The 15,066-nt window shown below is 44.9% G+C and overlaps 1 protein-coding gene across 1 annotated transcript in view; it reads left to right on the top strand.

The window, feature by feature from the left end:
• The window catches only part of TRRAP (transformation/transcription domain associated protein), a 115,261-nt gene that overhangs the window by 51,183 nt on the left and 49,012 nt on the right, over positions 1-15,066 (top strand). Inside the window, 16 exon segments of the mRNA XM_038539452.1 lie at positions 1,182-1,235; positions 1,367-1,387; positions 3,072-3,191; positions 3,422-3,541; positions 3,938-4,102; positions 4,198-4,379; positions 4,590-4,788; positions 5,199-5,332; positions 7,137-7,404; positions 8,635-8,841; positions 9,853-10,011; positions 10,098-10,232; positions 11,111-11,221; positions 12,221-12,367; positions 14,000-14,213; positions 14,778-14,903. Of these exon segments, the coding sequence (XP_038395380.1) occupies positions 1,182-1,235; positions 1,367-1,387; positions 3,072-3,191; positions 3,422-3,541; positions 3,938-4,102; positions 4,198-4,379; positions 4,590-4,788; positions 5,199-5,332; positions 7,137-7,404; positions 8,635-8,841; positions 9,853-10,011; positions 10,098-10,232; positions 11,111-11,221; positions 12,221-12,367; positions 14,000-14,213; positions 14,778-14,903 (2,362 nt within the window).

Below are 15,066 nucleotides of genomic sequence, written 5' to 3'. Positions count from 1 at the left end.
CTCTAAGTTTTATGTTTGTTTTATCTGTTAACTCTGCAACACACAGTTCTAGAATAAACATTTAACTCCTACGAGGCAGGTGAATTACTTCCATTAGATCAGGAAGATTCCATAAACTTGTATAGCAAGTTATTTGGAGGGCTCCTTGGATGGGGCAGGGGCAGTGGGCAGGAGACGGAGCTGTGGGTTTTAGAAAGTCCTCCCAACTCCTGCAGGAACATGTGGTGACCACCGTAGGAGTCTGCTCCTTGACCGGCCTGGAAACACCCAGCTCTGCAAGGATGGCCTCAGGCTGTGGTGTTTGGGGTCCAGGAGCAGCGTCCCCACCATTTCATCACCTCAGCCCAGGGCCAAGCTGCCTTTGTACTCTTGAGCTCTGATAATTTTTTATGGATGTTCAGAATTGAGTATGGATCTTACATCGTGTTTGTCCCCATTTGGTTGAATCCCCAAATAACATTACATAATTGAGAACCCATAACTGAAGACCTGTTAAATAGTTGACTATAATAAAACAAACACGGGGTTTTCTGTAATGCTGGGTACCGTGATGATCAGAGCTTTGCATGAGCACCATGTATAGGAAGGCTTGCCTGGTTCTGGCGTTAAACTCCCTTGGGAGGACTCACGACCACATGTGCCAAGTCTGTGTGCATACACAGCTTCACTTCACAGAATAACCCAGATATCTGTGGGCGCAGCATGGCCTGTGGGTTCCTCTGCGTGTGGGGGCCTCACTCATGCCCAGTTGAGGGAGCTAAACCACCTGTACTCTTCTGACTTGTGCTGGGAGAGAGGAAGAGATTTTCTTTCATGTCAGCACTGCACATAAGGTCATAGCTTACTCGAAACAAAACCAGATTTTTAAATGCATTTGTTTACCACAAGGTCTGACAATTTCTCCCCCTGGGCAAGAATTCTGAAATTCCTGCGTTTTAAATTTTATTTAGGGAAGGGAGGTATTCTATCCTACACTGTCTGAAGGGCTCTGTTTTGACATCAGAAGGGTGGAAGGTGTATTTTTTTTGCTGTTGAGCATTTGTTAATTATTGTGTGTGCTTTTTGATAATTGTCTTTCCTGTCTTGTTTCCCCCAATAATCTTTACTGTGTATGAGTATATGGGAAGTTTTTATGTAAATAACATAAATAGAAAAAAGATGATTTTCCTCCCCATCCTCAGGAGAGCATTTCCGAGTGCGGGAGATGTTCCTTGTCTCCATTCTGTCAGTTTGAGGTGAGAACAACCCTATTAAAGTCAGTTTATGACTTGTACTGTGAAGAACAGTTTATCTTTTCTTTTCTTTTTCTTTTCTTTTTTACCTTTTTGTTGCCTTTTTTCATGCTGTAATTTTTGTTTTGGTTCAGCCTGCCATGGAAGGGGTAGAGGTGAGAATCTCAGTGGAGGCACAGGAGGGGGTGTTGTCGCATTTGGTTTTGCTGTGATTTGTGGTTCTGTGGTGGACAGAGTGCGTTGTGCCTTGGAGTGCAGTGAGCCGTATTGTCTGTCTGTGGCGGAGTTGTATTAGTACCATTGCTGTGAACTGTCCGGATGCCAAGCATGTTTCCTATTAGGATGTTTTAAAGCAAGATGCTAAGTTCTTTGGTTTCCTACATGTTAGAATTGCAAAATGTCAATACTGTCTAAGATTCACCTGGGTTTCGCTCTTCATCATGTTTGTACGAGCTCACACGTCTAACAACCTTTTAGAAGGAAACCACACAAAGAATAGCATACCTGCTAGGAAATGGGAGGAGCTCATTTCACACTCGCAAGTGCCCACTTGCCTGGAGCTTAAAACCTCCTTGCCCCTCAGCGCCCAGGTCCCCCTGCACCTCTTGCTCACGCACACCACACCGATGTAGTCCCAGCGCTGGGACTTGGGACAGTCAAGCCCCGAGCTTTCCCTCTGCTGTAAAATGGGGATGATAACATTGTCAGTCTTGTCTTCCGGTGCTATCATGAAGACCAAAAGAAGTGGTTCCCTGACTGCACTTGTAAAACAAAAACCATAATACAAAAGTGTCATGATTAGCACATTGTAATTTCAGAATAGAGCTTGCTCTGTGTGAAGACCTGGAAATTCTGTAGAAAAGAACTCTACAGGAGAGGTGGGGTGACACCAAGCCATGTTTTCTCATTTCTTCCCCAGCTCAGTTTAGTCTTTTTCTCCGTAGAGGCTTTGGGGGAAATATGTTCAGATGTTCCTGGGATGTGGTCCCTTGTGACGAGTGTTCATCATCCCCATTTTACTGTCATTAGTGTGACGGACATCCTGTTACACACAAGGCAGGGGAGTACATCAGGGAGTCTTCCCTTCCATGGCCATGGCTCCGGCCATGTGGGATCTCTTTGAATGGCGGATACCACACAATGGGAACTGCCACTGAGAACAGAAAGTTGGAACAGGAGTGATTGACCACTGAGCTGTTAGCACCTTAAAAAGTGCAGAAATTTGGCACTTCACATTTTGGATATGATTCAGTAGAGCAATTTGTCAGCTTCATCTTTAGGCCTGATTGACAAATACTTCGTACCGTGGTCAGTCATTTATTTACATTCATGTTTAATTTTTCAGGATAAATACTTAAGGATTTTTTGAAGACTTTCTTTGTGCTAAGTTTTGAGGGCCAAAGGAGTCTGTACCCTCAGAACTTAGTATGTTGGGAAGACCCCATGATGTCACAACAAAGCGGGGGAACCGTAACACTCTGACAGCCACAGGCATGCTTGTTTCCTCCACTATAGGGGGCTAAGCATAGGCAACCCAGCAGTTCACTTCCAACATTTGTCCCTATTCTCGAAAACGGACACAGCACAGTCACAGGTGTACACAGCTCCCTCTGCCCCTCTGTTGACAGATGAAATCTGAGTGCAGAGGGCAGTTAGTTTCCTTGGGCCACAGCAATAACCTGACATTGATAAATTGTGGCTTTTTACATGTTAATTCTTTGCTTCTGGTGGCTAGCCTTGTGAATGTAGCTAGACCATAGTAGGGTCTGTAGTAACATTGGTATCTCTAGCTGCTAAAATTAATTGGCCTATTTTGTAATTTCTGGTTTTCTTCATTAGGAGATGAAAATTTGTTCGGCTATTATAAACCTTTTTCATCTGATCCCAGCTGCACCTCAAACTCTGGTCAAGCCTTTGTTAGAGGTGGTGATGAAAACAGAACGGGCTATGTTGATTGAGGTAATGATCAAACTTGGGGTTAATTCTGATTCTTCCTCCATCTGTTGGCTTGTTATGTTTTAGGTGGATTAATTTAACAGCATGAAGCATGTTTGATGTTAGCATTTGCTTATAGCTGTAGCACACTCTACTTACGAGAGGGAGAGATGCCTTCTCCTGCCACGGTAGGTCAATAGGCCAATGTAGCCTCAAACCCCAAGAACATGCCATTTTCTCCATGTGTTTTCTAGGCCGGCAGTCCCTTCAGAGAGCCTCTGATCAAGTTCTTGACACGGCACCCCTCACAGACGGTAGAGCTGTTCATGATGGAAGCCACCCTGAATGATCCCCAGTGGAGCAGAATGTTTATGGTAGGCACACGATGAGCTGCAGTCAGGTGTGCCTGCAGATTTGTGTCAGCTGGAGTGCTCTGAAATCTGAAATTCATACGTCACTGTTCAGTTCCCCAGCTGTATTTTTCTGTAATGTATCCGAGTGTTAGAAACATCATTGGTGTGTATGTGGAAAGTTTGAATGGAGGAATCCTTCTTTAGGATTTTGGTGGTGGTAACGAATGAGTTGCTGAGATAATGAAATCCGTAATCACAAAGTATTATTACTGCTAAGAAGCAGGTTTTTTTTTTTTGTTTTTAAAGGGTGGTTATAGCGACTTTTTGGCTTGCCTAGAAAGACTTAGAAAGAACCTTAGGATTTGGCTTTTGTGGGTTTTGACTAGCTTAAAATAGCTTGTTTTGTTCTGTTTTCAGAGTTTTTTAAAACACAAAGATGCCAGACCTCTGCGAGATGTGCTGGCAGCTAACCCCAACAGGTTTATTACTCTGCTGCTGCCTGGTGGCACCCAGACTGCCGTGCGTCCCGGTTCGCCCAGCACCAGCACCATGCGCCTAGACCTTCAGTTTCAGGCCATCAAGGTAGCATCTCTTCTCTGAACAACTGAACTCTTCAGAGTTTAGGCAAGATGCATAGAGAATCCCTGTCAGTTCCCTAACTGTCGCTTCTTTAACAGATCATAAGTATTATAGTTAAAAATGATGACTCCTGGCTGGCCAATCAACATTCTCTGGTGAGCCAGTTGAGACGCGTGTGGGTTAGTGAAACCTTTCAAGAAAGACACCGAAAGGAGAACATGGCTGCCACTAATTGGAAGGAACCCAAGCTGCTGGCCTACTGTCTGCTGAATTATTGCAAGTGGGTACCTCTGTTTGGCTTTACATTGAGTGAGTTATTCTATCCGGCAAGCTGAACTAGAGTCTCTATGGGAATTTGTGCTTAGCTGTGGTTCACTGGCCCCGTGCAGTTACACTTGTTAGAACCGATTGTGACTTTGAGCTGGTAAGAGCTCGCATGCAGTTCTAAAGCTGGCCCCAACTTAATCTGTCTTCTTGTTTGACCTTGCAGAAGGAATTATGGAGACATAGAATTGCTGTTCCAGCTGCTCCGGGCTTTCACTGGTCGTTTCCTCTGCAACATGACATTCTTGAAAGAGTATATGGAGGAAGAGATCCCCAAAAATTATAGCATTGCTCAAAAACGTGCCCTGTTTTTTCGCTTTGTGGACTTCAATGACCCCAACTTTGGAGATGAGCTGAAAGCTAAAGTGAGTCCCACCGTTAGGCGGCAGGAGCCATGGGCATTGGAACCAATTTCCTAGGGAATTGAGGGGACTGTCTGTTATGCTGTGTCTCATGGTTAGTTACATAACGTGGACTGTTCGAAGCATACAGCAGATCCGGAGTGAACCAGTGTTGAACACTAGTCTACTAGTGTCCTTGTTTTTAGAAAATGACTAATCTGACATGAGAAGACTAGACAGACTGACGTCACTTTTCCTCCTGTTTTCACCTACCTTTCCAGTCATCCACTTTAGTAAAAGGATGATTAGTCACACCCTTGACAAGATCTGGCATCACGGGTGCAACGTGACCCACTGATGCTCTTGCCTGCCTTAGTAAAGAAACGAAGAGCATAGCATTGCTTTTCTCCTTCATTTTAAAATTTTTTTTGTAGGTTTTGCAGCATATCTTGAATCCTGCTTTCTTATACAGCTTTGAGAAGGGTGAAGGAGAGCAGCTCTTAGGACCTCCCAATCCAGAAGGTGATAACCCGGAAAGCATCACCAGTGTGTTTATAACCAAGGTGACGTCACTAATACGTTGGCATGAAAAGTAACTTAGCAGATGAGTAACAGAATGCGTGCAAGTGTGTATGTGTGAGCGCATGTGTGTAATGGGTTCGTTGAAATAAACCTGTTGCCCTAAGGCTCTTATTTCTCATGATTGCATTAATTTATAGCAGAGCATTATAATTCTTACTGGTGCATTTTTAAAGGTAGCTTTACTTTAGGATGGATTGACTTTCCACACTAACAGGTTTCAATGAGAAACCAAATGTATGCCTGAACTGACGTAGATTCAAACTCATGTTATCAGAGTTACTTTGTAAAAACCCCTCTTGTTGGTCAAAGTTTTTGACGTACAGTTTCGTCCTTAGCTTTGCAAAGGAACATATTACAAGTCAGTGAGAACATCAGATCGGATCTGGTTGTCACCGTGATCTGCCTTGATCTTTTGTTGTCAAGTTCACGAAACCGTTGTGGTAGCAGTGGTGTCTAAAGTTACCTTAGGTGTTACAGTCTCTGTATTTTTATAGTAGCATTTCCAGAAAGGTTTTACTGGGTTGTGTGTTTCTTTGAGAAGTGCCTGCCTGGTGTTCCACACAGGGTCTGTCCTCTCCCATGCAGGTCAGGCCTTTGAACCTTGTTGGCAGGTGCTGTGTTTGCCTTGAGGTTGGTTGAGTGTTCTGTATACATGCTGTCTGCTGGGGTGCTGTGAGCCATGGGCATTCCTAAGGTGGTGTGCCGAGTGCGCATGAGCCCTTGGGAAGGACTCGATTCCTCACCACTTCTGTCACTGTTTCATCCTGGGGTCCAGAGGAAGGGGACTGTTGTTCCACTTGGCAGTTTATTGGTCCTTGCATAGTCTTTGTCCCTTAACACAGGCTTTCCTCCTATTGTTTTCACCCTACCTCTGCCCTCTCTAGGAATGTGAGCTGAGCCCAAGGGGTCTTTTTCAGTCCTCTTACTGATAACTTGCTGTATTCTGGGCAACTAGATGGAGAGATGGTCACCCAGATGTGGCCCCTTCCCTTGTGCTGCCTTCTCTAGACCGTCTTTTGGGTCGGATGCTGCTAACGCGGCACAAGTAGGAGCTGGCATTTCAAGTGTTCGAGGAAGACAGAGGACACTGGGCAGGTGGGGGCCCCAGGGTGGGGCCATCGGGAAGCAACAAATCCAGGAGAGAGGAGACTTGGGGGGCTAGAGGGACCCTGATGGAAACACAGTTATGGAGAAGACTTCAGCCTTTCAGAACTTTGTGGTAGACGGAAGTTGGTCTGGATGTCCACTTGAGTGAGGCAGTTGGTGCACCTGATTGAGTAGAGATACGTGGGGTGTTCCTTGGAGTGTGCCTTTTTTCTTATGTTCATAAAACACGGAAATCTATCAGATAGCTGATGTAGAAAACCGTAGCAGTTTCTTGAGAGATTTGTTTCCAGGTAGCATTTTCTGATCCTAATGCTGAAAAATCCGGACTAGATAATTAATAGCTGACTAGGAAAAAAATCTCAACTACTTGGAAATAAGAAACTCCATCCTGCAAACCACCTTGTATCAGAGGAGGCCCTCCTTGTCCCTCAAGTTCCTCCACTTCCTGCATTACAACTTCTAATTCTGCCCTTGGACACTGAAATAAGTTCATTGAATTTCTAATCCTACATGTAAAAGGAAAATTGATATGGCATCATTGCTTCCCTTGTTGTGAAACTTGATGTTATATATTGTGTGCGCACACGTGTGTGTGTTTTAAAAGTTTAAACTTGCATGATCCTTAGTAGGTAATGCAGTTCAGAACCAGAAGTGAGTTCCTTTTCTGCTTGTCTTTCCCACAGGTCCTAGGACCCGGAGAAGCAGGCGGACATGCTGGACTCCCTGAGGATTTACCTCCTTCAGTACGCTACCCTGCTAGTGGAGCACGCCCCCCACCACATCCACGACAACAACAAGAATCGCAATAGCAAGCTGCGCCGCCTGATGACCTTTGCGTGGCCCTGCCTGCTCTCTAAGGCCTGTGTGGATCCGGCTTGCAAATACAGTGGGCACTTACTTCTGGCGCATATTATTGCCAAATTCGCCATACACAAGAAAATTGTTCTTCAGGTACCACACAGCTCCCTTCTACCCTCCTCATAGCCCCCGACACTCAGTGGTCTTGCACACATGTGCATGCTGCCCACTCCTACAGTCGTGGCCTCCTTTCCTGTTGTCTTTCCCAGCACCATTAAAAATGCTTGTTTCTGACATCTTAAAAGCACTGTTGTGCTCACTTCAGCACATATACTTAAAAAAAACAAACAAACACTGTGAACTCTCCTGTGACTCTACATTCTCTCTTCCCTCCCCAATTGCCAGTCTGCTCTCCTGTTCTCTGCAGCCTTGCTGTTGAAACAACAAAATGTCTCCTTTGTCCACCTCATGCTCCTCTACACATTGCATTCTGTCTTCTTTTATCCTGGTCCATTGAAACCATTCTGGAAGGGCCCAGCTCCCTCTTTAGCTAAAGACACTCAACACTTTAGAACCTTCATCCTATTGACCCCCTCCCGACAAGGAACACATCTTCTCTGAGTCCCTCAGTGGTTTAGGCCTTGATGCCAGGCAGCCCTGGGTTTGAGTTTATTTTTTGCTGTCACAAGTTCTCATGACCCTGAATGAATAAATTATTTCTGTCTCTGTAAGAATTAAAGGTAATGATACAGTTCAGTGCTTAGTCGGTCTGTCCCATTAACATCTTATACATGATCGCCCTTCTCTGAGATCACATGATCAACCCCAGGCATGTCTCTTCTCCCAGCCAGAGACCCAGAGGCTATCAGTGACACCAGTTCCCCCCCAGTGTCCAGGCATGAGTGAGTCTTGGTGATTCCCCTCCACCCTCAACACCTGTCAGGTGGTCTTTGTGTCCTGTGACCTTACATCAGAATGTCACCTCTCACTTGCACTGTCCCAAGGGTGCCTCTGATGGCAGCCTCTTTTTCTCCATTTACCACACTGTATCCAGAAAGAAATGATCTCTGTGCTTCACCTGACTTCCCATGAGTCACACTAGCCTAAGTCCCTGTAGGGAGCTAGGTCTTACTCCTCTTTGTCTATTGTACCCTCGCCCAGCATGGGCACAGTGTGGGTGCTCAGTAGGAAGAGAATGTGAATGAGTTCATCACCCAAAACTTAACAAAGGAGAAAGCAACTATGTTCTTTCCTAATAAGACAGCCCTAAGGAATTTTGTAGAAATCATATTACAGAAGTGTCCTGCCTTGGTTCAGAGTGATTGGGTTCTTTGTTTCTCTGAGCCTTCATTTTCCTATATAAAACTGTCTTCCCGGTGTTAGGTTTTTCACAGTCTGCTCAAGGCCCATGCGATGGAAGCTCGAGCAATTGTCAGACAAGCGATGGCCATATTGACTCCAGCAGTGCCTGCCAGGATGGAGGACGGGCACCAGATGCTGACACACTGGACGAGGAAGATCATTGTGGAGGAGGGCCACACGGTCCCTCAGCTGGTTCATATCCTGCATCTGATCGTGCAGCATTTTAAGGTGTGTAGGAAGTACTGTAGATGGGGCTGGCTGCATGTTCAGGCATTTGCTTTGACTTTTCACTTCTCTCTAATGTTCTGCAATAATAAGGTGGCTATTCGCCTTTTAGTAAAGGTATTTCTGGTCCGTTGATGAGCGTGTGTGTGTATGTGTGTGTGTGTGACTGTCAGTGTGGAAATGGCTCTGGTTTAGAGTAGTGTCCTAGGTTTCTGCTTTTGTCTAGGACTATATGTTTCATGTAAGTACTCAGGTAACAGTGAGTACCATTGATTTAATACTTTGAGAGGTAGTCACCGTTAACTCTAGGTCTTGGTAACATGGCTTGAAGAGTTGTGTCACCAGCACCTCCTTCTTTATAGCCAAATTCCCCACTTTGTTGGATTGATTCAAGTGTATTTCTTATAGATTTTATGTAGAGGAGAAAATTCTTTATAGCCAGCTCTTTTAGAATTGGAAGTTTGCCTCTTGGTATTGGCTGAATATCTGCAACATCAAGTCTGAAGTTAAGTACATGTTAGTAGCCTCACCTACCTAAAGAGAATTCAATATTGCAACTTTTTTTTTTTTAAGATTTTTAAATTTATTCATTTGAGAGAGAGAATGTACAAGGAGGGGCCTCAGAGGGAGAGGGAGAGGCTGACTCCCTTCTGAGCAGGGAGCCCAATGTGGGGCTCGATCCCAGGACCCTGATACCATGACCTTTGCTGAAGACACTTAGAAACTGGGCCACCCAGGCACCCCAACATTTCCCCAGTCTGTTAAGATGGTGCTAAAGGGCTGAAATCCAGTGTTCTGTTGAGATTCAGCGGGAGGCTGGGGGAGAGGGGTGATAAATACCCACACACATACAGAAAGTAACGAGAAATTTCCTAAGTCATGAGTCAGAATTTTTAAGCAGGAGTTTGGGTTGTGTGCATGTATATGCCTGTGCATGTGCGTGCGTGCATGTGTGTGTGTGTGTTGGGGTCATGGTGCAGCAGCACTGGTGTGATGCAGACCCCGTACCTGCAGGTGTACTACCCGGTGCGGCACCACTTGGTGCAGCACATGGTCAGCGCCATGCAGAGGCTAGGCTTCACACCCAGTGTCACCATCGAGCAGAGAAGGCTGGCTGTGGACCTGTCTGAAGTCGTCATCAAGTGGGAGTTGCAGAGGATCAAGGACCAGCAGGTAGGTCTGTCAGACTTCTTCCAGACTCATTCTTTCTGTTATTCCCTAGAAATCAGTTTATAACATCACGTTATGTGTCTTTTAAGCCGGATTCAGACATGGACCCAAATTCAAGTGGAGAAGGAGTCAACTCTGTTTCATCTTCCATTAAGAGAGGCCTGTCGGTGGATTCTGCCCAGGAGGTGAAACGCTTTAGGACAGCCACAGGAGCCATCAGCGCAGTAAGAGCATGTGCTTGCTTTTATGGGTTCTGTGCTTCCTTGGGGGATTTTGTTCATTTATTCTACAAATTCTGAGTGTGGGCTAAGTGCCCAGCACTGCCCCTGGACGTACCTGGGAAAGGCTGCACTCAACAAGTAGAAACCGAATGATGACAAGTAGAAACCTATTGACACCCAGGGGACTTACTCATGGTGTTTTCCAAGTCCCCAGACAGGGTTTTCTTTATGCACGTATAATGCCGTTAGAATCTTGACAAGAATGGTTAATTACTTGCAGTAAGCCATTGAGAGAAACACTTCAGGGTAAGAAAACTGATCAAGAATGTGCAGTCATGTCAAGTTCAGTTTTTTAAAAGACTGTCTTATTTTGTTTAGAGGGCAGCCGCCAAGAGAGTCCTGGGGATGCTCGCTCTCCTCACCCCTTGTTGAGGTGTTGGCTCTGTCACTGTGTGCCTGAGGTTGAACTGTCCCCCTGCTACCACCACCACCACTGCTACTGTTCGTTCCTCCAGAGGATGTGATCACTGCATCCACCTGTGCTCAGCTTGGACTCCCAGAGCCATGGGAGGTTTTGTCCATTTATGTGTCTGCACATATTGGTGGCAAGCAGGTCCTGCCAGCCCAGCCCAAACGCCTTCATGGAGGGCACGATGCTGCCTCCCCTGCTCCCTGTGGAGCCTCGCAGCTCTTCTCCTTCCTCTTAAGCTTCTCTCTTCCACACGCTTTCTACAAAGCAGAGTACCAATGGCTGTCTTATCAAAAACTAAGGGAAGCACCCAGAACAGTATCTGCCCCCAGAAGGACTGTGAGCTGGCTGCGTAAGTCAGCACCTTCCTTTGGGAACGTATTGTTGAGAATGCGCTTCCTGCCTCTTCTAGGTGTTTGGGAGGAGCCAGTCGCTGCCTGGAGCAGACTCCCTTCTTGCCAAGCCTATTGATAAGCAACACACAGACACCGTGGTGAACTTCCTCATCCGAGTGGCTTGTCAGGTGTGGCTTTCTGGATGTCCTGTGTTAAGGCTTCTTCAGAACAGACTTCTTAGTAGATTCCAGAATATTATCTCTGATAGAAAATGGATAAACCAAAGTCAGGCTAGCTCTGTCACTTTCATACCAAATTCCATTGATTTTGTGACATGCTAATATTTCTGAAACCTATGTTTTATGAGTGACAGGATTTTTTATTTTTTTAGGATTTTTTTTTAAACATGTTTTTGTTTCAGCAGTGATAAAATAATGGTGTATCTTGTAATTAAGGGCATCTTGGTGTTGGCAAAACGTGGCAGTAGATCAGTGATCTTGGGCAAGTTACTTATCTTCTGAGTTACCTGTCTCATAAAGGTGCTGCTGGGATGATTCAACCTACATAAATTATATATAACATTCAGTAATCGAAGGTGCCTTTAAGCCTGTATTTATTTGTTATTCATGTCAACATATTTTTTCATGATTTATCAGGAATCTATTTCTGAAACTTCAGTTTTCCTTTTCAAAAAAGAAAAAACATTGTAAATGAAATTTTCCTAAGTAGTTGGGTTTTTTGTTTTGTTTTTTAGAATTTGGGAATCTTAAGTTTATGTAGTTATTAAAGAGAATAGCAGGTCTTGGAGTACTGGTGAGGACTTCAAAGTACTGAAAAGAATCTGCTAAATTAGCCAGTATCTTCTTGGTGCTTATGTATGCTAGGCACAGCCCAGGAGGTCCGTGGGGAGGACCCAGCACTTGGACCCCACCCCAACAGGCTTGGGGAGCTGCCCAACACTAATCTATCAATCACACAAATGAGTGCAAATCCCCACTGACCCCATAGCAAGGGAGCAGGAGGATATCCCATCAGGGAGTATCTCCGAAGCAGAGAAGGCTCAGTGGAGTCTGATGGAAGAGGAGATGGCAGGGTGGGAGGGGGCTAGGATGCATGGGCAAGAGGCAGCGTCAGGAGCCTGCAGTTGTGCCGCTGAGACGGGGCCTTGAATTTGAGTGCGTTTCCAGGTTAACGACAACACCAACACTGCGGGGTCTCCTGGGGAGGTGCTGTCCCGCCGGTGTGTGACTCTTCTGAAGACTGCCTTGCGACCGGACATGTGGTCCAAGTCTGAGCTCAAATTGCAGTGGTTTGACAAACTGCTGATGAGTGTGGTAGGTGCATGTGTCTATCGCTACCACCTGGGCTGGGGCTGGGGCTGGACTACCAAATGCTGAACCCTCTGTTACCTCAGCCAGTTTTGGCAGCTAAGGAGAAGGGGGAGGGAGTTTTGCTTCCTGAAACACGTTTTAAAATTTCAGCTCCTGCCCTCAGCAGTTAGGAGCTTTGGAAGCATAGCAGTTCTCTTGCCCGTTGAAGTCTCATTTCTTAAACTGACTTCCTAGCTGGCTTGGGGTAAACAGTTTTAGTTGATTTATGCAACAACCTCTAAAATTGAATTTTTTAAGTGGACATAAAATTTGTTATTGAGAACTGTGAAGTCAAATAGTAAAGAAGTTAGTCCCCAAAGCTGATTATCTGGTAGGTTTTTTATTGTTTGTTTCTATAAAAACCATGGTCCTGTCATTTCTGGCAGCTACAAGCCTGTTTTAAACATTTGTTATTTTGCCTTGCAAAGACTAACATAGTTGCCTCCATTTTTTGAAAGGTTACAAAGATTCCCTATGCTATGAAAACAGCTGGATCATAGGCTGCCTGTCTGCAGTACTTGTTTTGATTCTAGCTTGACATAGAACTTCTAGGTTTCCTGCAGATTTCTTTCCTCTTTTTCAAATGTCAAATTGCTTTCCTGCTACACACAGTCACAGTTGAGTCAAGCTCAGCCATGAGTGGACAGCCTCTGCCACGAAATAGGCTAAGTTTTCATGATGCCATGCCCCCAGTGACTTTCTACTTTGTTTGGTAGCAAGAAGATTTTATCTCAGCCCAGTGCACACATATATGCATGTGTATATATATGTATGCATGGTATGTGTGTGTGTAAACCACAGAAACTTTTTAAAAAGCAGTACTGTACTATAAACCATGCACTCTATTTCCTATTATTATTATTAATGCTGGCATCATCTGTTAGATTGATTTCATGATCCACAATCTCAAAGTTACTTCCTTTTGGAAGGATATATGTATGTTAAGTGAAAAAGAGTAGAGGAGAAAAGGAAAAGTCAGTGCAATGATTGCATTTTTATTTTTTTAAGATTTTATTCATGATAGACAGAGGCAGAGACCTAGGCAGATGGAGAAGCAGGCTTCCTATGGGGATCCTGATGTGGGACTTGATCCCAGGACCCTGGGGTCACAACCTGAGCCGAAGGCAGATGCTCAACCACTGAGCCACCCCAGTGCCCTGCAATTGCATTTTTAGACCAGATTTTGTTGATTTTCAATTTTTTAAAAAAGGTGCCATTTTTAAATAATCCCTAACCCAACATGGGACTCAAACTCACAACCCTGAGATCGAGAGTCACATGCTGTATGGACTGAGCCAGCCAGACGACCCTGATTTTCACATTTTTAATATTGGATATTAGTATCTTTCATGAGCTTTTTTAAAAAGGAGGTTTGACTAAATATTTAAAGAAATTTATTAAAAGAATTGTGAAATTCTGCTGTATTCGTAAGGTATGGTTGTCATGGGTTTTTATGTGTATAGTATGTTTATTTTTTGGTGGTTTTTTATTTCATTAATGGCATGTAGTTTTAGGTTTTGCTTGGTTTGTGTTTCTGTAATGGACTGTACCAGAGGATTGATATTGTCTCTGTGTGACCTGTGTTCTCCATTCCAGGAGCAACCTAATCAAGTCAACTATGGAAATATTTGCACAGGACTGGAAGTGCTAAGTTTCCTACTCACTGTCCTCCAGTCTCCAGCCATCCTCAGTAGCTTCAAACCCCTGCAGCGTGGCATCGCTGCATGCATGACGTGTGCAAACACCAAGGTTCTCCGAGCAGTCCATAGCCTCCTCTCCCGTCTTATGAGCATTTTCCCAACAGAGCCAAGTAGGTGACCTTTTCCCTGGTGTCTGAGTGGATGGGAGGGCACGGAGCTTGTCACTTGAGAGTGCTCATCCTCTGGTTACTATAGTGAGCATTTTATTATCTTGCTTTTTTGTGTGCTTTCACCTTTTCTTTAAAAAAAAAATGGACATAGAACTTAATGGTAGCAGTCATTGCATCGTGTTTTCTGGTTTGCTTTAGAAATGCTGTTATTTGTCAGCTGAATGTGACTGTTTCCTTATGGCAATAAGGGGGAGTTGGGTTATAGTGTTTTGTCAGATGTTGAGCAGCTGCCAAGATCAGATTTTGGAGTATCATAAGTAAGTGCATCTCGAGTGTGTTAATGGTAGAGCTTGGTGAGCTAAAATGTCACTTAGCTTGGTAAAGTCGCATCAGCCCAGAGAGGAGCACCACACGTCCTGCAGTGGGAGAGGAGCACCCTTGCCAGTTGCCACAAATCCCAAGATAACAAGCTCAGTGCCTAGCATTAGGAAAGTTGACCTCCCAGTGCCCAGGACAGGCCTGAGAACCCAAACCACAGGGCCCACATTCTCACTTTTGTTTCAGGCACTTCCAGTGTGGCCTCCAAGTATGAAGAGCTGGAGTGCCTTTATGCAGCTGTTGGGAAGGTCATCTATGAAGGACTCACCAACTATGAGAAGGCCACCAACGCAAATCCCTCCCAGCTCTTTGGTGAGTGTGTGTCTGCCTTGGTGTTTCTAGTAGTGGTTCCATTTGGCATTGATCTCTGTGTTCTCTGGACCAGCTTTCCTTCAGGGAAAGGCTCGGAATGTCAGGAGGAGCTTTGAGCTGATGTGTGCTGCAGGCATCTGTGTGTGGCCTGCTACATACACCA

This window comes from Canis lupus, chromosome 6, assembly GCF_011100685.1.
Source record: "Canis lupus familiaris isolate Mischka breed German Shepherd chromosome 6, alternate assembly UU_Cfam_GSD_1.0, whole genome shotgun sequence".
NCBI classification, from domain to species: domain Eukaryota; kingdom Metazoa; phylum Chordata; class Mammalia; order Carnivora; family Canidae; genus Canis; species Canis lupus.
Note: the sequence above shows the minus strand (reverse complement) of the source record. Positions and strands in the feature narration are given on the sequence as shown.